This window comes from Podarcis bocagei, assembly GCF_964188305.1.
Source record: "Podarcis bocagei genome assembly, chromosome: 1".
In the NCBI taxonomy this organism is placed as follows: domain Eukaryota; kingdom Metazoa; phylum Chordata; class Lepidosauria; order Squamata; family Lacertidae; genus Podarcis; species Podarcis bocagei.
This window is the reverse complement of record NC_138125.1, coordinates 41,152,340-41,176,277: the sequence shown is the minus strand read 5'-3', so window position 1 is coordinate 41,176,277 and position 23,938 is coordinate 41,152,340. Positions and strand designations below refer to the sequence as shown.

The following is a 23,938-nucleotide window of genomic DNA, read 5'->3' as shown; positions in this document are numbered from 1 at the left end:
AATCCATAGCCATGTCTGTGGAATCCAAAACAAATGTGTGTTTTTTTTGATCTTCTTAGAGCTGCCACACATCCGCCTCTATTCTGTGGTTATGAACACATTTGGAGTGAAACTGTCAGACTGCTAAAAAGTATGTGGTCCACATTCAAATTTTGTGGCCTGGCTTTCAGTTTAGTGTTACATCAGGAGTTCAGCCATCAGTGTGTACACTTTGTTTTAAAAAGACACACTAAATGAAACTGAAAGCTAGCATATTGTTTTTAAACCAAAAGGTTTAAACACTAATACAATTATCTGTTGCTGTTAGTTATTCTGAAGCATCCTATTAAATTCTTACCATATTAATGCATTTATAATGTATGTATTCTAAAAATAATTAAAGAAGCAGGCAATGTACCAAGTCTAATGCGCCATCAAATCTAACGCACACCTCAAAATCAGAACCTTGAAACCAAAAAAAAGTATTTGCTGGTGAATGTAAATGTGCCATCGAAACTAATGCTGACCTTAATTTTCGCAACATGATTTGGCCAAAAAAAGTGAGCATTAGATTCAAGTAAATGCAGTAGCATTAGAAACCTTAATAATAATGCTAAAATATTGAAATACTTTGTGCTAAACAAAGCACTTTGGGAAGAAAATATAAAAAGTAATGTCACCAGAAGAAAATATAAAAAGTAAATGACACCAGAAACAACCAATTGCATTGTAGTCCATATAGTGTTCAGTAAAATATATAGAATCAAGAACTGCCTGCCTGCAGCATGCAGTATGGCCTATCTTTAGTGTAGTTCCAAGGTATGGTCTGAAGTCAGATGAGGCCACTATTTTGCTGAAGCTTTGGTCTAGTCCAAGTCTGGATCATGACCTCAGCCATGCGACCTAGAAACCATGTGGATTCCATGGTGGACGAAAGTTGGGGTATAAATGTAGGAAAATAGATAAATACATTCCAGGTACTGTAATGTTAAGTTTCAACGAAATACAGTCATACCTGAATCTGGAGACATTACAAATGTGTATCAATTTAAATCTGATGCACTTACACAAATTCAAAGCAAAATGTTCACTAAAATTCAGCTAGAAGATGTAATTGATACAGACACTGAAGCTATACTCAAATTTAAGGAGATACTGTCTTTAGTAATATGAGTCATGTTGAAGAAATCCTGATGTTGGTTGTGTGACCACTGGAAGCCTACTACTTCAGATAGTATTAGTTTTGATAAGAACTAACTACACATCAGACCTAAATAATGAAACCTGAAGAGACAGGCTCAGGCCACACAAATAGGAATGTCCGCAGAAATCCTCCTGCAGCAGATTGCTTCTTTTTGATAAATGACAAACCTCAGAAAAATAGTGGGTGACAACTTTTTTTAGCATTACGGCTAGCACAGCCTTGTATTGTCATCTCAGACTGCCCACAACAACGTCTTTATTTCACTAATAATGTCACACACGCAGCTACAACTGAAGATGCAAATCCAGGTACAGCAATGAGCATTTAAGACAAAATAATTTTTCATCATTTACAACAAAAGCATGCGACTTATTGGCGTTGACATCAAAGATGATGCTTTGATAACAAAAATCAATTCAGAAAGAACACATATGCTTTATAATACAGGACTTAAAGAAAAACTTAATATGGCCCAAACTTGCTTTATATACACTTAAATATTGAAATTTTCATGAATAAATATACCAGAACTGCTGCCCTTGGAACTAGTAATTACTTGGTAATTTCTTACCTCAAAATGCACATTTTTAAATTTACCCATAATTTCTTACCAAGTAATTATGGGTAAATCAAGAAAATGTGCATTTTGAGGTGAAGCAACTGTACACAGAGTTCTTGTTCCTGGTCAGGCACTGCCAGTTTAGCCCCTGTGAGTGTATATGTGAAATGCAACACTTTATACGTACTTATTTACACTAAACTGCACTTGCAATTCAGTCAGTTTGGAGAGATCCTTTCGCAGCTCTTCACAGCCTTTGGTGAGGAACTTCGTTGGAAGTCCAGGTACATTATGTCAGCCATAGCACTGCTATCTATATGCTTGTTGACACTCTCAAAAAATTCTAAAGATTCATGAGACAGGACTTGACTAGCAGAAGCCATACTTGCTTTGCTTCAGCAAGGCATGCTCTTCTATATGCTTCGTTATTTCATCTTCAACAATACTTTCCACAAGTTTCCCTGGGACAGAGGTTAAGCTCACTGGCCTGTAATTTTCAGGATCTGCTCTATTTCCCTTTTTAAAAAAATCGGTATAATATTGGCCTCAGGTATGGAGACTGTTCTTAGGAACAAGTTATATATTTTTGTTAGAAGGTCAGCAGTTTCACCATTGAGTTCTTTGAGAACTCTTGAGTAGATGTTAGCTGGAAAAGGTAATTTGCCAGTTTTTACTTTGTATATTAGGCCTAGAACTCTCTCTTTATCCCTCAGACTCCCCTCCTGCAAAACTTAGTTCAGGCACTGGGATCTTCCCTATATCCTATGTTGTGAAGACAGATGCAAATAATTCATTCAATGTCCTTATTCTCCCTGGTCATCCAAAAGTCCAACTGCCTTCCTAGACTGTCTCCTGCTACTAATATATTTAAAGAACCTTTGTCGATCTTCATGTTTATAGCAATGTGTTCCTTAAATTATTTCTTAGCATCCCTTGTTGTCTGCTTGCCCCCACTTTTTTTTTTAGCCAAAGTTTGTGTCCCTTTCAGTTTTTTTCATTCAGACAAGAGTTCCATTTTTTTAAAAGGAAGCTGCCTTGCCTCTAGTGGCATCTTTGACTCATTAACCAGACTAGCACCCTCTTTGCCAGGCTTTTTCAACCTCGGCCCTCCAGATGTTTTGAGACTACAATTCCCATCTTCCCTGACCACTGGTCTTGCTAGCTAGGGATCATGGGAGTTGCAGACCAAAAACATCTGGAGGGCCGAGGTTGAGGAAGCCTGCTCTTGGTCCTCATGGTATCTTTCCTGATCTGTAGCATACACACCAGTTTAATTTCTAATATTGCATTTTTAAACAACTCCCAAGCATTTTTGAAAAATTTGACATTCTTGAATTTGCCTTTCAGCTTCATTATTACCAATCTTCTCATTTTGGGGGAAGTTTCCTCTTTTGTAACCCAATGTGACCATGTTGGATTTTCTTTGTAATTGGCTATTTACATGTATATTTAATTTAATAGCACTATGCTCATTGCTCAAAATTGGCTCAACAAAACTTTCCTAATAACTAAAAAGCGGTAAATTCAATTAACTTCAGGAGGATTGTTTTTACCATTTATTGGCCATTTGGAAACAAGTTCTCCATTATTCATGACATAGTCTGGATTAAATATATCTTCCAGAAACACATATTCTTTACTCACTAAGCAGATCATTCTTCAGGCACAGGTAGGTAACACCTTGTAGTTTAAACATTAAAGATTTAGTATAGACTAAGTGCCAGTAGTCTCCGCACCCCAACATCTTTATACAGCCTATCTTACGCACATTTACTCCGATACATGTCCCTGTAAAGGTAAAGGACCCCTGACGGTTAAGCTCAGCTGCAGACAACTTTGGGGTTGCGGCGCTCATCTCGCTTTACAGGCCGAGGGAACCAGTGTTTGTCCTCAGACAGTTTTTCTGGGTCATTTGGCCAGCATGACTAAGCTGTTTCTGGCGCAACAGAACACCAAAACCAGAGCAGCGCACGGAAACTCTGTTTACCTTCCTGCCAGAGCAGTACCTATGCATCTATGCATGCACTGGCATGCTTTTGAACTGTTAGGTTGACAGGAGCTGGCACTGAGCAACGGGAGCTCACTCTATCGGGGAGATTCAAACCACCAACCTTCTGATCGGCAAGCCCAAGAGGCACAGTGGTTTAGCGCCACCCTACATGTCCCTGTATTTCCTAGTAATTCTGTTAGGAGCACAGTCTGAGGCTGTCCATACTATACATTAGTGTCTATTCTGGTTACACTGCCCTCCCAACGATGATGTTTGAAATATGTTAGCCACAATCCATATGTATCCTATAGTTTATTGAGAAATACTGCTGTTTGATGCTTTCCCCCTCAAATGAGCTTCCATCCCAATTGAAAACGTAAGCTATAGTGCAGCTGAGGTGTGTATATTTGAGACAGCCACTGCACATGCACAGGTAACAGTTCCAATGAATAGGCGTTCAGCATGGCGAAATAAATCAGGTAGAGTGCAGTGGGTGAAGACATCTCCACGCACTCTCTGGTGTTTACAGCAATGTAAAAGAGTGACTTTAAAGAGTGGACAAAAATGACCTCACCGTGTTTCAAATCACAAATATGGTATGTTACATAGCCTAAGTTTCAAAGATGTCAATAAGGAAGAACCAGATTCAAAATGTTGTAAGATAATACCAATAGGTTCTACCAGGTGTGAGGCAGTAGACCTATGATACTCCATTGCTCTTATTTTACTTTCCTCATCTTCAAAGTAACAAATGGGGACACAAAGAAATGAAATAAAAGGGGAGATTCTAGCCACAGACCTTCTATGTCAGGTTCCATTGGGCCCTATGTTTACCAATTCCAAGCAAAAATCAGATGTGAATAAATCTGAGACCACTGTTAGTCCATATAAAGACTCTGAAAAATATTTTATTTTATATCTCACACACTATTAGAATTTACCACTAGTGACATCAGGAACTTCTCTTTACTTGTCTTGCAGACATCCCAACGTTTTTTAATGTAATCAGTTTCAGATTCTGTCTTTACTGTATGCTTATACAATTTCAGAAGGTTTAATTCTTCAGATTTCCATTAGTTAATTTATTAAGGGAATTTGCATCATAAAATTCTTCCAACACTTGGTCTTCCTTTTTCTTTTTTTGAAAAATTTACTGGATGTCTAATATAGTTAATATTCAGTAGAATGTGAGAATAATTTTTATACAACTCTGATAGTTAGAAAGATAGATAACTCAATTATTAGATCATCTATCAAAATATTCAGATGTGTAAGAGGCTACTAAAAAGATTGATGACTGAGAAAGTCCACTGATTCTCCAGCCATCATATTCATGCATTTGGCTAGACAACATTTTTCGCTTCCTTCACAAGCAAGCTTCATTACCCATCACTCCACTGAAAAGAGTTTATTATGAGGCTGCCATCTTGGGAAGACTATTATTTAGATGATAAATGTTGGAGGGGGGAGTGTGTCTAGCCTTTTTTTAAAGATGAGCTTTGTGACAGATAAAACAAACAGCATCTACATTTCTAATTAACTTAAATTTGGCAGATACAAATACAGGTCAGTAATGCTATAGTATGCTGCTGGAATATCTTCTATCTGAAATTTACTGTTAATTTGTAAAATGTAAATGAACTAATTAGAAGAAAAGCAGGATCGTTTGTGACAAACCACTTCTGTTAGTTCTTTGCTTATTGACATTTATGAGCAACTGAACTTCCTTATTCCGATTTAGGATAATTACCCTTATTCATTTAATTTAATTTTTTTTAAAATAAATAATTTAAAACTTCCATTTGGAAAATGCATGCAGAAAAATATTACATGGCATGGAATAAAGAAGGATTTAAAAGTCCCCCCTCAAATTATTATGCTTTAAATGGGGTTTGGAATAGTTATGAATATGTCATTTTGTGTACTACATTTTAAAATATCCCAAATAATGTAGCTAATGTTTTAAATATAGATTCTTGCCGCACGACTGTATGGCTAGTATGTCCTAAAGTAAGATGATTCTATTTTTGTCAATTACTCTTAACTTATTTCTTTACACACACAGCGAAAGCTTCGTAATTAGATTAGCAAAGCACTCATAAAAATTACACAATGGAAGAGGGAATGTAGCTAGGCCTGAGTTTCAGCAAGCAAAGCAACCTTCTTAAATAATAATTTTAAAAAATGTTTTGGTTCTGTTCAGAAAATGTTTCTACCATTCATATGTAGATAAAGACTCAACAATAACATGTACATTCAAAATGTCAGATGTAAATGTCAATTAAAAATTACAAGGAGTTCTGAAAGGTAAGGTCTGTGGGGGCTGACATTCTTTGACATAGTGGAGTGTCTGTGACCAGGCCTTTGGCAAACATAGCAGGATCTATGCTGTCAGCTCTTATCGTACGTAAGCCTAGATGCTTGTCTAATCTGAATGAGAAATACCAAGGAAATTGGAGCTGATGCCTTGCAGTAATATAGATGGAAGCTGAAAGCGCTCTGTCTGTATTATGGAATAGCCTCCAATGATGCAACAATATTTGAAAGATTAGAGGAAAAATATAAAGAAATATAATTCAAACAATGAAAGATCATAGTACTCTGTTTACTTTTAGAAAAAGCATAGAAAAATAGAACAGCCTCAAAAACATTTATAAAAGATTGTCTAAATCTGGTGTACTAATAAAATGCTCAATATGGAAAACATTTTTCCCAAAGTGAAATTTACTAGCTAATGTAATCTTAATTGCACTTTATGTGACTTTATTCTTGTTGTGTTGCCACCACTGCTGAATTTTTACTGCAAAGAAAAAGAACACTATCATAAACATACTGTACTGATATCACAAACTTTAGAATTCTGAAGATTAGGCTATTATCCAAACACTAAAAATTTATTCCTTTAGACTAAAGATGCTTTATACTACGTTGGAAAAATTATCCGTTAACAGCAGAATCCTCTGCACAATCAGAAATCCTACTGAATTAAAGGAGACAGTCCCAGGAAAGTATGCATAGGATTGATTGAAAGAAAAATACACAGCTTACACATAAGCTTTAAACAAATATACAACTTTCTGCTCACAAACATTTTACAGGGTTCCTTTGAAGGCCTTTAGGATAACAAGGTTCCTGTGAGAAAATTAAAATTCACTACTTTTTATTGCTCTGCATAGACTCATAATAATTCCTCCCCCACCTGACAATGATAGCCTGAATGAAAAATGACAGTAATTCATGACTCTAAATTCATTCAAGCCCATTTCTGAAACAAGTTAACTAATGCTAGGACAGGCATGGGAGATAAGAGAGGGAGAGAGAATGTGGAATTTGTGAAATTCCATAAGCACTAGAAGGCTTAAGCAATCCTAAGTCCCTGAGTGTTGGAATAAGGTCAAAACCTTTCAGTATTGTACCAGTGTGTCAAAATATGTCAACAAACCATCATACTGCAGGAAGAAGAATGACCTTTCAGTTCTTTGTGTATTGGCTGCCAATGAAGCTTTGGATACTGGGTATGCATGAACAGTTTTCCTAGATGCTTGACAAATGCAACTCCCAAGGTTTCCACTAAGTCCGTTTGTTGAGCCACTGTGTTTCATTTCACCAATACAACTTTTTAAGCCCCTAAACTGCTAGATATTGACATTGTGCTAGGGAAAGAATGTCTTCCTTTTCCAAACATTTCCAAACAATTTAACTTTACCTCAATGTATCAACTGATAACATTATTATCAAAATACTCAGTACTGTACGTTAAATAACTTTGTCTTCCTCACATCTTTTTGCACATGTGTGATAAATGGTATTTTATAGACGCAAGTTAAAATGGAATTTAAGTTTTACTTTCTTTGAACATTATACTTTTTTTATCTTCACCAGGTGCAATTTAGGCTGCAATTCTAAACCCACTTACTTGAGAGTAGGCCCACTGAACATTATGCGCAGACATGAATTATTTTATTTTTATATGACTACATTACCCTTCTTCAGAAGATCACAGGGCGGTTTACAATATAAAAGCCCCTAAATATACACCAAATAACAATCCATAGAATGTATAATTAGGCAAAGGCTTGGGAGAAGAGGGTTGTTTTTGCCTGGTGCCTATGTATGTATAGGACTGTGCTATTCTAAGCACACTTAGTATGGAGTACAGGTCACCTTAATCTCAGTGTAACTTCTGAGTGAGCATTTAGGATCACTTGGTATGTGCCATTTTTAGAAAGGAACTTTGGGTGTGTTGATTAGCAATGAACACACTCGGAAAATTTCGAACACTCCTATTGACTAAATAGGAACTTTCCTATTTAATCAATAGGAGTGTATGCAGCGTACTAAAGACATTTAGATTACAATTAAATAGTGAAAGATTTCAGTAGATGGAAGGTTTGCTATTCATATTCAGAGAGTAAAGAATAAATGCTACTCTCATTATGTAGAATTATCATTATTCTAATATCAGTGTCAAAGAAGACATTTTGTTAGTGCCTTCTTCAAACGTAGCAAAGTTACTTCCGATAATAACAGTGTCAAGGTTTCTCCTGGGACTCACTAAAACATAGTCTAGAGACACGACAGCCAGATTTGCAAACAATGGAAATAGTAAACTGACTGCATCCTTACTTACTGTAAGTCATAATTGACAGTGAAGTTACTAATTATTAATTAATCTGTCTCTTGATAGTACTAGTTTACTCATTAGTATATTACAGCAAAATATGCAAGTGCACAGCTTTAGGTTGGAATTCAACTATATAATTAAACCAAATTAGATTTTCATGTACTTCTAATATTTTACCAAACACAGAGCAATTTTTTGGCACCTTTTTAAAAAGACCCCACAAAAAACAGCATTGATAATAAGTGCCTGCCATTGAAGATGAACAAAGGAACCTTCAGAGGATGGACTTTATCCAATGGTGACTTTGACCGAGTGGAAAGGCCTTTGGCCACTACAAGTTATGGATCCCTGCCACCTATTGCAGCTCTCTGCAATATATCCTATTCTATTTTGGAGGGTACAAAAGTGAGTAGTTGTGTGACCTGACTTGCAAGAACTGAATTGCTTTCCACAAAGGCAAAGACACCATGGATTTTACCTGAAACATTAAAAGGGTGTGTGTAATATTAAGAGGCCAAATTCAGATCATAGGTAAGGGACATGTTCTTGCACTTCTTTACCCAAGCTGAGGTGGTAGAGCTTTCTAGTGTTGTGTGCTACAGGCTGCCACACTGAGAACCCCCACCAGTGCTTGATCAGTCCCAAGATGCCTCAGGATCTCAGTCGTTAATACTACAGCAAACATACTATGCTTATGCAATGAAAAATGGCGGGGCCCATAAGCAGGAGCTGCTCAGAGAGGTGGCTGCTTGCCGAGGGGACATCCATTACATGTCAACATTCTTTCTTTTCTTCCAGACAAATAGCAATAATGTACATATGGCCTACAGCAGTGTTTCCCAACCACTGTTCCGCGGCACACTAGTGTGCCGCGAGATGTTGCCTGGTGTGCCGCGAGATGTTGCCTGGAGGGAGGCGGGCGAGTCGGGCGGCGAGAGGCGGGGCGGCGGCGGCGAGGAGAGGCCGCCCAGCGCGGGGCTCTCGCCGTCTGCCTGCCTGGCTGCCTGCGAGCTCGGCGGGCAGCGCCTCCGTCCGCAGCGCCCGCCTCGCGGCTCTCATTCCCTGCCCTTGCCAAAGCTCACCCAGCCAAGCCGCGCTCTCCTTCCTGCCTCGCTTTGCTGCTTCCTCCCCCCCCACCCCCAAAGCTTGGAGGTTCCCCGGCAAGGGGGAGGGAAAAAAATTGAAACTTACACTTTCGTGCGTCCCTCCCGGCGTGACGCTGCGCGCTGACCGGGGCTGTAATGGTGGTGTGCCTCGAGATTTTTTTCATCAAACAAGTGTGCCTTTGCCCAAAAAAGGTTGGGAAACACTGGCCTACAGTTTAAATAACAAGAAAGAAAGAAAGAAAGAAAGAAAGAAAGAAAGAAAGAAAGAAAGAAAGAAAGAATCTACCTGTTCCAGTAACTCCAGAACTGGTCATGTAGATAGGCTTGGTGGCTACACTCATCTCCAAAAGAGGCTTTGCTTTCAATCCAATGAATGATATGACCTTCTACAGCTAAATGGAGGGAGGGGGGAATAATACATTTTTAAAATGAGCCCAAACCCTTACAAATTCTTAAAATCACAGTCAATGAATATATCTTATGAATAATCTAACACAATTTATTGTTATGCAAGGCTTCCTCGGTTTTAAACAGTACTGAAAAACACAGTCACTCTATCTTTTCACAGTGTGCTTGCATCTTTAAGGGTTCAATTCTTTATGGGCAGAATAATTGGGTATTATGTCCCCAATGAAGCGTTAGGGGAAATACAGAGACTGTGAAGCTTGCGTGGGAAAGGCAGAAACATGGGCACAATATTGCTGTACCATGTTGTACCACAAGACTGGGAAACCTACGCACCTCCAGATGTTGCTAGAGGTGATATGATAACTATCTTCAAATATCTGAAGGGCTGTTACACGGAAGATGGAACAAGCTTCTTTTCTGCTGCTCTAGAAGTTTGGATCTGAACCAATGGATTCAAGGAGATCCTGACTAAACATTAGGAAAAACTTTCTGATGGAAGTGGCAGCTTTCCATGTGCGCAAATCTGAATCCCTGCTTGGCTTGGAGCAGCACACTTTTTGGTGTGGTGGGGTACTGCTCTTTTTATAGTTGTTTTTATTAAAGGATTTTCGTGGTTAACAAGGGTACATACAACATCTCTGTTTTCAATTCATAGTGTCCTTTCTACAGGTCAGTTAAATTTGGTGTGAGACACTGCTATCATAAGACATTGTGAGGTTGGAGGGGGGTAGTAATTTTTCATTCTTTTTATACTAAAAAAAAAAGTATTTTAAAAGCAAGATGAGATTTTTAAAAAGGTGCATGGGCACAGGTAAACAAATACATGCATGCAAGCCCACAATGGACCTCAGGTTTCCTTGCACTGAGTGGCACTTATATTTTTCTAAAATGATTTTTAGAATTGCTCTTTTGTGCAGTTCTGGCATAGCAAGGGCTAGAAGTCAAGTGCTATGTCAAATCTATGATGTAGTTCTAATTCAGTTGCAAGACCAATGCAGGTGCTTAGCACACCTGCTAAACTTGTATATGCCAAGATTTTTCTGTGTGTATTTTTCATCTGTAACAGCCTGGTCAAATGGACCACTGTGTAGCAACACACAAACACACACACTGCAGCAGTGTTGGGACTTTCAGTAAGCGGGGCACAGCTGGATGTCTTTGACCTAATTACCATTTGCAGGATGCCTCTTTAGCTCCCATGACGCAATCTATCATTTGAACCATGGCAGCTAACCTGCATTCGCAACTGGGGCATTAGGAGTGGCACGAAGTCTGACAAATTATGGTTAAAGTTTGTCTCACGGAGGAACAGTATTTTAGCTTTTGCAATGACTGAGGATAAAGCAGATTTTAAAATATTTGTCTCAGGTCAACAGCTTACACATTTGAATAAATCCAGATGCTTCTATGACATGTTTCTATAACAGGTTTACTTATGGATCAGGGTCTTAGGTCAGTCTGGGATCTAAGTTTTTTTATCCCTCCCTCCCGCTCCGTAATTATTACAGGCATTGTTTCATTACTGTGAATATCTAACACAGTGTTATGATTATCCTGTGTCTCCCATAATGCCTTTAAGAACGTTAGCTTTTCAGTATAAACAGATTCACCCACCAAAGCTTAAAAACCTCATGGACTCACCGACTGGCACCTCTAATATGAAATCTGGTGTTTTGTCATAACCTTTTGCACGTAACTGATCTTCAGCTATAAAGAGAATAAATATTATAAACAATAGTATTATTCTTTTAACCAGATAGCAGAATAATTAATTTTCTTTTGAACGGAGGTACAAGAATTACTAATGCACTCATACATATCCTTCTTACGCGTGCAATGCTGTGTCAGATTAAATGAACCTTCTTAGCAAACCTGATACATGAATATAAAAATGCTTCTTTGTCATCTCTGCATTTTTATGTCTTCATTATAAACATCATTAATTCAACCTGTCATACAGTACTTTGTTACTGAAAAATATTCAAAATAAAATATTTTAGTTGATTGGATCTCTCTGAAAGTAACTTTAAGAAATAGCTAGTGTTATCACAATGAAGACATGCTGTACTTTCCGCTCAATTTATACGTTGGGTGGAAATGAGAATAAAATCAAATCATTTAAAAGTTATTATAGGACACAGAAGTTATTCTAGCCTCTTAATTTGCTTCCATGTTGAACTATCTAGCATTGAGCCATCACATTCCAGTGGCACATAGACAGACACGAAGTCCAAGTTCAAACATAATGGGAAATTGTGACTTTTCACTTTGAGGATGAGCTGCGGCAAGCCTCAGGTTCACAAGTTTCACCCAGAGGTGGATTTTGGTCAGTGCAATTGGTAGTGGGTGCCGTGCTGCAGGGGAGTGTAGATGGAGCATGAGAAACAGGAGGGACATGCTGAATTTTAGCACAGCACAGAGTGCTGCTGAAATTTGAGAGCCCAAAGTCTGCCAGTGCTTCACCCTCCCCTTTACTTATATGCAAGGGGATGGAAATTAAAAGCTTTTTTTTTGCAGTTTGCACTACACTGAAGTTTCCCATCAGCTGTGTTCATACTTTATTAAGGTCCTTCGCTTAATAAACAATACATGTGTGATGGTACATGTAAACTAATCATTCTCATTTTTCTTCTTTTCTTTTCTGGGAAAACAAACCAGGAAGGGGATAGCTTAGCGCTGTGTCTGAATCTGGGATCACCTTTCCCCTAACAAATCAGTAAGCCAACAGCAAACCATGATTCAAGGCTGACTAGCAACAATAGTTAATCAAAATATGAGAAATCATGAGACCCTGGTTTGTTATGATTCGCTGTGATTGGATAAAATGACACTTTTCTAGATTTAAATGCAAGAAGAAACTGTTGCTTGTTTCAAAGTGCAGATGGAAGCTTTAACTTTTTACCCTTATGAATGAAGAAGGAGGATGGGATATTCAAGCCTGAGACTCTGGCATTTTCTCAAATTTGTATATTTTACTTGAGGTTTGAAGTGGTACATCTAGTATTCTATCATAGACTAACAGAATTCACCTAATTCTGAAAAGTGCTTTTGATATTTATGAATGCCAATTTTTGAAGAATGCTTAGGAAATAAACTCTTCAAGTATTGTTTCTCAATGTGGAAGACAAACTACAGCAGCTTTCTAGTATTTGAAAATAGTATTCTGTTATGTTCTACTAGTATGCTCAAATCATAACATGTATTGAGCATTGATGTAAACTCCATCAATAATATCTTAATAGATATAAAAAGTATGTAAAATATTTATTTAATTATTATTTTTTAAATGACATTACTACTGTAGTAGGTGGGGATCTCACTTTTGGCTAAGCCTTTCTAGGTGAAAAACAGCAACTTTCTTGCATTGAGTGTTTTCCAATCAACACAACAAAATCCAAAGAGTGAGATCATGCTTTCTAGGGAAGTCCAATGATTATTTAAATACAGTGGTACCTCGGGTTAAGTACTTAATTCGTTCCGGAGCTCCGTTCTTAACCTGAAACTGTTCTCAACCTGAAGCACCACTTTAGCTAATGGGGCCTCCCGCTGCCGTCACGCCACTGGAACACGATTTTTGTTCTCATCCTGAAGCAAAGTTCTTAACCTGAAGCACTATATCTGGGTTAGTGGAGTCTGTAACCTGAAGCATATGTAACCTGAAGCGTATGTAACCTGAGGTACCACTGTAATAAGAACTGCATTAAGCAAGTGTTAACTGCAAAAAGTGATACTTCTACAATGAACAGCAATAATATTCTTATAAAGGTTAACATTTTGCATTGTTAGATTAGAGACAATGCAAGAAGCCTTAATATACTTGTTCAAAAATATGAAGGAATAAACATGCTTCTAAGGAAACCAGTGAATTCCTCCTGTATGGTGGTGGTTGTTTTATTTTTAATACATGAAGCATTATGCAGCTAATATTTCTTATGCTTCCTACTGCGTCTCCTAAGACCTAGATTATGGCTAATATCTCATGACACCAAAAGTAATACAGCAGCTGATATTAAAGCATTTTTCCCAGCTACTTATTCTATAAAATATTAATTGCTAGCTTGTGCCCGTGCAGTATGGGGTATTAGGTAACTGAGTTCCTGCTCAAGTCTAAATCAATAAAAGATAACATGTACCTCATCAATCATTTCTTAGCCTCTCTTTACTATCTAATACAGGATATCTATGGAGACCTCTTTTGGAAAAGCTACTGAGATGTGGAATGTTTAGGTACTAGATTAAAATATAAAATCTTACCTAAAAAAGATATATTTTTCTCCAAAAGCATTTCTTGCAATAAGACTTCATGCTCATGTCCAACTGCACTGATTTTTTTTCCATCAAGGAAGGAAAGGCATAGTGTTTGAAATAAAATTCAGTTTTAGAATTATATGATGCTGAATACAGTTATGCAGCAGTGAATACTGACTAGCTTGGTGGAATGATTCCAATCCCCCCCCCCCCCGAAGCCATTTTTAATCCACAAAGTAGAAAGAGAAAGAAGCATTAGTGGGCCACACAAAGAATGCCGATATATTATTTATTTAAAATATATCCTAACCTTAATCCAAAGCTCTGAGGGTAGGTAACAATAACTTTGGCAAAATAAGAAGTATTAGTTAAAATCACACATAAATATTTAAGTTTAAATGAGAGCAGGGTTTAATAATTTTCCTGAGCTGAACTTCTGATTCTACTTTGCTTCTGCTATTTGTTTTAACTGTTTTGTTATGCTTTTAAATGGTTGCTTTTATTGCACATTTTAATTATGGGAGTATTAGCACCCAATAGAATTGTTAATGCATATTTTAATTATGTGTTGATTTTTATAGTTGTAAACCACTTAGAAGCCAGCTAGTGGCTCCATTCAAAAGCCAAGCAGACACATTTTGCCCGAGAAACAATCTTCAATAGTACTCCAAATGATATAATCTGAATGGGAGGTAACCAAGACCATAAATTACTGTGATCAGGCTATCGCTGTCTAGGAACCGTTGTAGCTAATAAACCAGAAATAGTTGAGAGAAGGCACTCCGTACCACTGCAGACACCTAAGTTTCCAGTGAGTAAGTCGAATCAAAGAGTGTCTCCCATCTACAAACCTGCTCCTTGATTAAGAGTGTGAAAACAGGTTGTCCATCTAATTCCTGAACACAGAAGTTCAGTCCTCTCACAATTTAGTTTCGATTTATTAGCCCACATCCAACCCATCAAAATGGACAGTGACCAGAGAACAGTTAGAACCTGCATAGTCTCAGATGCCAATGAGAAATACTGCATACTGAGGCTGCCCAACTCCCAAACCCCTTATGACCTCACCCAGGAGTCTCATACAGATATCTCCCAGGGCCATCCTTTCTACCCAATCTTTATGTAGAAATGGAATCACCATAATGCCATGCATTCCATTCCCACACCAAAGAGGCAGCCTAGTAGGATACTGTGCTTTGCATTGTATTGAAAGCCACTGAGAAATTCAGCAAGTAATATGGACCTCTTCTTTTTATGCATTCATTTGAAATCTGTTTCGTTATGGAAGTTATCATAGAATATATCTCTGCATTACTACCAACCTTTGTTATATGGTGATAGAAAAAGCAATTTATAATTATGAATAAACTATCAGCTGATGAATTAACTTCACAGATGTTTTTAAAACATTTTAACTATAAATGGATTTCCCATTCTTATTAATCTCTAATTTCTAGAAGGAATAACAGCTTGAATACAAAAAGAATAAGAAGAAACAGCATCACACAAATATAACATTGCAATAGAAATCATGTACTGCATTAAACTCTAATATAATGACAGAGCCAAAGAAAGAAAATGAATGATCACAAAAAATGTAAGATAAATTCTACGAACAAAATTTATAATGTACCATAAGCAGAAACACTTAGACTTGGCCTACAGTAATACCTGTTATTGATGTATGGCACTGATCATGGGGCAAAACTTGTAAATAACCTCACGAGCCATTTTCTACTCATGCAATCCAGCAGTCTAGTTTCCCGTAAGCAGCCAAACTATTACTGAAAAATAGCCTCCTGGCATTTACAAAGAGGTTGACTTCATTCTTTAGTCCATGCATATATAATTAGATAGTTGTATTTAAAATCAATATGCAATCCTTAGAAGACATTATGCTTTTAAAACCTTAACTTTAAATTGATTTAAAGCTACTTTGTATGCCTTAAAATTAACAACTAAGGCTGCAAGCCTAACCCCACTTCCCTAGGTGTAGGGTTGCAACCCTAACCATGTCTGTTCAGAAGAAAGTACCGGTACTATTCCATTCAACTGGACTTAGTCTCAGGTAAATGAGGTCAGCATTGCAGAGAAATTAAAAAACATATATTCACAAATAATGCCTTCCTACACAGTCTGGGATAATGCAACCTGTCCCATGGATGACAATTTAAAAAACAAACAAACTATTACCATGGTGTTCTGTGAAAACTGATCAGAAATTTTGACGATCTACAATGTGCATAAAATACCATATAGCAAATATCATTTAACTAATCCTATAAACTGCTGCTGTATTAGAGTTTTCTCAAAAGCATTGTTTTTTCACCCTGTGCAATGGTCAGGGCTAGAACAAGATGTAGCTCAGAATGGCTGCACAATCCTGCACTAATGTACCATGCTGATAAAGCAATTTTTGTAGCACAGAAGGAATCTCACTGCCTCCTCTGGGGTTCCCAAAATAAGTTAATGGAAGCAAAGTTTCCTGATAATCTACTCCAGCATCTACCTCTGCAAAACCTCTCCAGAGGCTTGTGAGGACCTTTTGAAACATCTGGGGATGGAGTGCTGTGTGAGGGGGAGGAATTGTTCAAAACAGGACTGGGTGTGAGCCCAGTAACTGACCTTTATGATTGAATAGGGATCTGAATTCTATTACTTAATTTGTGACTTGTGAGCAGGCCCAGGTGCATATTTTGCAACACTGAATTAAATGTTCCTACATATAACCAAGCCATGTAGAACAGTAGATGGGAGGTTTCAGGCATACAGGCAGCTGTGCTGTTCTTCATTAATCTCTCTCAAAGGCACTATGGAAAGCACTTTGCCGCTTTCAAAGAGTTCTCTGAGGTATTTTATTTTTGTTTTATGCAAGTAGGTAGATCTCAGGTCACAGGATCTACTTTGTTTTTAACTAGAACCCCAATATCTAATGCCAGAGCTATGTACAAAGCAGTAGCTTGCGGGAAGAGCAACGGAGCAGGGCAGAATTAATTACCTACTTCACCCCACTAAGTGCTATGTGGGACTGATTTGCACACACAGTTGTGGAGATGTCCCATTGGCAGAGACCAAAGCCCTGGTGCTCCCTAGCCCTGGATGTTACGTAGTAAGCATCAGGGAGGCGGGGGCAAGTCTCCCTATGGCTACCATGGAACCTTCAAAGAGTAGCAGCTCAAAAAGGCTCAGCATGGTCCCCACAGAGCCTTCATTAGGCACCCCTTCTATTAGGAAGCAGGATACTGCCCAGTTGCCCGAATGAGGAGATATCCTGGATGCCCTAGAGAACTGACCTGCAGGTTACACTATGGCTTAGCAGGACTGAGTGGATGTGCAGGTTCCTGGATAGAAGCTCACAGCTGCTTTGTACTTCTCTGGTCCTTTTTGCTATGCTGAGCTAAGCCAAACTTTGGCTTAGCTCGTCGTCCAAACTGGGGCTTGTGGTTAAGCTCTCTCCTCACTAACCACAAACCGCAACCCACTGGCTGATCATGATATGTGAACCAGGCCATTTTGTGGGGAGAGCCATCCAGAGTACACCTGATATAGGAAACCAGATAGAATTTGCTGAAGTAATCATTCACTTTGATTTTACCATGCTTTGAAAATTACCTGTTTATATTTTCATTTTGGATTTTTTGAGCTTTTTGGAAAGGTAGTACCAATTATTATACAAATAAAACTTGGGCGGAGATCTCACCTGGGGCTGGCATAAAATTTCTTTACCATCCTAAAACTCAATATTTCCTGATAATATCCAGGGGACAAGTGATATAAAAAGGGACAGCCCCTAGACTGGGGGGAACCTATGGCCCTCCAGTTGCTGTTGGATTACAATTCCCATCATCCCTGACCACTGCCCATGCTGACTGGGGCTGACTGAGTCCAACAATATCCGCAGAACCTCAAGTTTCCTATCCTTGCTCCAAACAGTAAGAAATTTTTCAGTTTATAGACTTGAACGGAATTACAGGTCTCCTCTTCATTGAAGAACTCAGTTCACCACCATCTTTCAAGTTCAGTGGTGCCTCGCAAGATGAAATTAATCCGTTCCGCGAGTCTCTTCGTCTTGCGGTTTTTTCGTCTTGCGAAGCACGGCTATTAGCGGCTTAGCGGCTATTAGCGGCTTAGCGGCTATTAACGGCTTAACGGCTTTAAGAAAAAGGAAACAAACTTGCAAGAACTCGCAAGACGTTTCGTCTTGCGAAGCAAGCCCATAGGGAAATTCGTCTTGCGGAACGACTCAAAAAACAGAAAACTATTTCGTCTTGCGTGTTTTTCGTCTTGCGAGGCATTCGTCTTGCGAGGTACCACTGTACTATGCAGAGTCCTAGTCTGAAGCACTGAGCTCCCATTATAAGGCTTTAGGAAGCTTTCTGTTCATCAGCTATCTTGAACTGTATTTGTCCACTTTGGACAGATGCAAGAACATGCAGATATTGTCACTTTTTCAAATACCCTTTGTCCAATGGAAAATGCAAAGCAGGTAACAATTTTTACAGTACTATGTAAGTTATGACAGCTGATAATTTGATACAAGATTACATATTTCATGTGACCAACAGCAACAGGATTCCATCTAAGCACAGGAAATGTATATCTACTGCACTGACAACTTTCATATGGCATATCTGATGTTAGTTAAACAGTGTAAGAGACAGGGTCTGCAATGACCCTCTTGTAGTTGATTGAATGTAAAAGAGAGGAGTATGATATGTGTTTTGTGAAGCAGAACTTTATGTCAGGTTAAAGCCAGACACGTCTCCTCCACAGAGTCTAAGCTCATCAATTGTGCACCTAAACTTTTACGAGAAAGGATACTGTTTGATGCAGTCCACCAGCGGTCCATAACAATAGTCATTCACAGTACACTGCAGACAAATAAGAAAAGTAGTACAGTGATGGGCAACTGCAGAACTATTACAGTTAAACAGAATCCTAAAAAACAGTAATTACTTTTCTTCATAAGGGCCATCAAAAGCTTTTCAGAGTTAGTCACGGAAAACAAAAATTGCATGCTTTTTATTCTCTATAAAAACAACCCATTAAAAAGCGAAATGCTCTCTTCACAAATATTGCATTGCCATTTATGCATTGCCTGACCTCAGTGATAGATTATGATGACAGTAATTAAATGAGGTTTAAAATCCTTTACACTGCCAGGCAGATAACGGCGCAGCCACCAAGAGATGAATACCTGATAGATCTGGTTTGCTAGAATTCTATCTGGAATCTGAGAAGGGTCCCGCAGCATACTGTTTATAAGAGTTTTGGAAGCTGTGGAGGAAGAAGATGATACTGTAAGTGTTGCTGTAAGCATGTCACTAACCAGCTGTCGGGTGGGGGGTGGAGGGAGTGAAACATGCTAAGAAAACAGGAATAACATCAGAATGCATTCCGTTTTCAAAACTGATGTAATCCTGCACAGTTTTGTATGCACAATTCACCTAATTCAATAAAATGTAAGCAGTGCACAATTGTGCACTTGACTGCCATGATTCAGAAACTAGGTGAGTAATTATAACACTCTTTTAAACATGGAAAATGGTATTACATTACAGTAAAATGATGATGATGATGATGATGGAAACAAACAAACAAACAAGCATTTAAATTATAATGTTTATATTCTGCTTTTCTTTAAATTTCAAAATGGCTTAAAATTGAAAATGGTAACAAATGAACCACCACCACAAGAAACAAGTTGTCATAGGATTTAAAGATCAACACTAGCACTAGTGCAACTAGGTGTCTCCCGAGACAGATGGATACCAACCATTACGATGCTGTACTTGCCTTTCTACATATAAAATGAATGGTGTTAAATTAAGTTTAACTCAGAGTAGACTCATTGAAATGTTAATTTCAATGGGTTAACTTCTGTGGGTCTGCTCTGAGTAAAACTGTGTATCTTCTATGCCCCTTATTCGCTGAAACCTCAGTTTCTGTATCAGTGGTGCCAGGTACACCTCTGTGGAAAGGAAATTCCACAACCTACTGAACATAACACCCAAGAGGGTCTTTTAAATATTTGAGGTCTCCCAGCAAAGTTGCATATGGAGGCAAGGAAGGTCCTTTCCTCAAATTTGTTGTTGTTTAGTCGTTTACTCGTGTCCGACTCTTCGTGACCCCAGGCACTCCTGTCTTCCACTGCCCGCCTCAGTTTGGTCAAACTCATGTTGGTAGCTTCAAGAACACTGTTCAACCATCTCATCCTCTGCAGTCCCGTTCTCCTTGTGCCCTCAATCTTTCCCAACATCAGGGTCTTTTTCAGGGAGTCTTCTCTTCTCACGAGGTGGCCAAAGTATTGAAGCCTCAGCTCCAATACTCAAATACTAAAGTATAAAACTATAATCCTGTGGAGTCAATCTGTATCAATAAGGAGAAGCTGCAGTAGCTGTTCCATCCCTCCATCTATCATATCTCCACATACTGATGATATGCAGACATGTGGTGAGATCAGTACCTATTCCTCATATTCACCTTCCTAGAATACGACATGTACCTAAAGCAAAATTTCAAATATTGCTTTTCAAATCCCACAGTGTACTTTCACTTATCTTTGGAGAAGGCTTTTTATTGGAAAATGCACCCCTGCCTTTGAAAAGGGTAGAACAAACAAAAAGTAATACAGAATTAAAATACAGAAAATTGTTTCTCTGTTCATGCCACTGTTTTGCCAAGGCACAAGGGAGACTGATTACAGCATTTATTAAATAAATGTTACCTTAAAATGTCAGGCATTACAGTGAATACAAAGGTTGAACACCGCCCCTCCCCATTAATCTGACGAAGGGCAGGATATCAATTGACCAAATAAACAAAATGAACACCTATATAATACCAATATAAACTAGCATATAGCTTTAAAAACAGAATGTAATAATTTTGGTACAGTATTTTAAAAGGTGGAACTTATTAAAATTTTTTGCAAGTACTTAGTTGTGGTCAGGGAGAGTTTCAATTATTTTCTTGAAATTATGAACTGACTTGGACCCATGATCATCATCCGACGCCCTTCTACATGTGCCTCCTCTGTGAGAGGTCCCAAAAGTGGCAACATGAGAGTGGGCCTTTTCTGTGGTGGCTTCCTGTATGTGGAATGCTCTCCCTAGGGCGGCTTGCCTGGCGCCCTCATTACATACCTTTGGTTGCCAGGTGAAAAGGTTTCTCTATAACCAGGCCTTTGGCTGATTAACATTTCCATGGGCATTTACAGTGGATCCTCTGGATATGAATTATGGTAAATTTGTTTTGGGGGGTCCATCGCAACCTGAAAAGTCCGTAGGCAGAGGCACCGCTTCAGCGCATGGCACGATCGAGCGCTTTGCGAATGCGCGCACGGCGAAACCCAGAAATATACACTTCCAGGTTTGTCGCGGTCGTAACCCGGACGTGACGTATCCAGAGCGGTACATAACTAGAGGATCCACTGTAGATGTATTTGTGGATGGGAGTTATCTATTTTCTTTTGTTTTATTATGTATTTTGTGTTATCATTTTATGTTGTGACCTGTCCTGTGATCTTTGGATGAAAGGTGGTATACAAATTTAATAAATAAAATAAAATAAAATAAAAAAACTTACGGAAAACCACAGCAGCTATATTTAATAAACTGAAGCCATCCATTAAACATCAATCCATTTTCTTATGCTGAGCATAAACTACATTACATGTTTCTATTTCCAAATAAATACTGCAAATGCTTAAAATATATTTATTGCCATTAACTTAATTAGGATGCTAAACAATAATTAAACTGAAGCCAGACAGGCTAATCTGTTTTAGGATTAGTATTTCCATAAATTTTTCCTAGGATTCTATATTTTACATTGAATCCACATGTTCATGTAAAAATAGCCAAAGCAAATCAGTACAAAAGAAATATTTTCCTTCCCGCCCCCTTACCAGCATAATTCTGACCACCAAAAGGCAGACAATTTGGGGGGGGGGGAGACTATTAGAGCTCTGGTTTAGCTTAATCGCCATGGGAAGGAATTTCTTTATTTCTTTATTTTCTTTAATTTATATACCATTCTCCATACAAAAATCCCAGTGTGGTTTACATAACAAAAGCATCTGCTCAACAGATACTCTACAAAATACTGCAAAACAAGCAAATCCAGCGGCAGCGGCCCAATACAATACCAATTCACTGAACCTCCCACAAATTCCTGTGTGAAGAGGTCAGTGTTTTGGAGAGGTGAGCCATTGTCGTAGCTGCCTTGCCAATACACTTGTCCAGCTCAGGGTCGATGGAGAAGCTGCTGGTTATGGTGGAGCCAAGGTAGACAAAATCATCTACCACCTCAAGCATGTGGTCACCAATGCTGATGTGTGGAATGCTGGCTGCATCCTGACCCAATATGCCGAACTCTACGCAGTCTTGGGGGAAACGGTTGATGAGGCACTATCTGCCACTAAACCCACCTGGGCCTCAAATGATCAAAGTACGGATGAGAACTGTTATATTGTGAATTGACCAGTTGTAGAAGAATGGCACTTCTTGCTCTCATAGCATATTGGGCAAAAATTACCATGTAGTGGATTCTCTCAGCTGAACTGGAAGATTGTTATGGGACACAGGTTACATGTGTGGGATGGGAGTGGGCCAAGCTTTTCACCGCTTTTAATGAGAGAGTCAGAGCATATGGAATGCTGCCCCAAATTGCATCCCTGCAGAGAGATCTTCCCTTCCATTTGTCATAACATCATTACCGCATGGACAAACATCATTGCATTGAGACTCCCCATGCCACAATCATGGCAGCCACAATCAAGGACATGAAGAATTACCAGATGAGAGGAGTTATCCATGGCAAAAGCTTTGCTTAGCATTTCAGCAGAGATGAGTAGAATTTGGCATGGGGTTGTGTTTTCATGGTGGCTATAATATATGCCCAAAATGTAAAAATGTAAATATTCTATTATTATTATTATTATTATTATTATTATTATTATTATTATTATTATTATTGAATAGTGCATTGTTATTTCCTGTGCAATCCCTGTCAAAAAGAGTCACACAGTTCAGGAAAATTTGGGTACACATATCAAGTTTTCAGAGGCATTTTAAAAGGCTTTTAAAATGCAGCCACTATATGTCTAATATGCACCTCCGACACGGTGTAGTTTACAAGCATTGAATAACAGATGACAAGATGGCTATCTGGAAGCAATCAGATCACCTGTGCAAAAAAAACTTCCAAATGAACTTCATTATCAGCCTGATAATTATCATTATGCATGTTTGTTGCATGTGAACTAGCAATTAAAATAAGCTTATCTAATGAAAAAAGTAATTATAGCATCTTCTCAGCGTACATATTTTGTTGTGGATAGATGACCAGTTGCACCAACTTAAAATGAATTAATATTCTCTTGGTAATATGGCTTTTGTGCTATAGCCAACTCCTTGAGCTTCCCTGAAAACCATCCTAGATCAGGGAAAACTATGAAACTGGCACTATATGAGAAAAAATATCCAGCCAAGGAGCTTTCACCATTAATAATGGCAGTATATAATTATTAAATTTAAAGTTAATGGAGGTTGCATGAAAATACAAAGCAAAAGGAACAGATAAAGGGGAGAAAGACTAGCACTTCAGAAGGCAAGCAGAGAGTGCATATTTGAATATTTTCCCACAGCAAAGATGTGGTTGTACACAGAAAACTGCAATGGCTCCCTGACATTCTAACTTTCCACCAACAGGAAGAAAGTGCTGACATAGAGGATCATCTTCATGACTACATTCTGAAGTCATATAGTCCTAGGTGAATTAAGTACAACTTATATGGAGACTGATCAGTAGAAGACAC

At 38.3% G+C, this 23,938-nt stretch overlaps 1 protein-coding gene across 4 annotated transcripts in view; it reads right to left on the bottom strand.

Moving 5' to 3' along the window:
* CDIN1 (CDAN1 interacting nuclease 1) overlaps positions 1 to 23,938 on the bottom strand; it is a 118,485-nt gene that overhangs the window by 32,698 nt on the left and 61,849 nt on the right. For all 4 annotated transcript variants that reach the window (XM_081210158.1, XM_081210160.1, XM_081210159.1 and 1 more), the window contains 5 exons: positions 19,316 to 19,395; positions 18,940 to 18,989; positions 14,125 to 14,192; positions 11,512 to 11,577; positions 9,749 to 9,854 (listed from right to left, as the gene is read on the bottom strand). In XM_081210158.1, the coding sequence (XP_081066284.1) occupies positions 9,749 to 9,854; positions 11,512 to 11,577; positions 14,125 to 14,192; positions 18,940 to 18,989; positions 19,316 to 19,395 (370 nt within the window). The remainder of the gene's footprint in view (positions 1 to 9,748; positions 9,855 to 11,511; positions 11,578 to 14,124; positions 14,193 to 18,939; positions 18,990 to 19,315; positions 19,396 to 23,938) is intronic.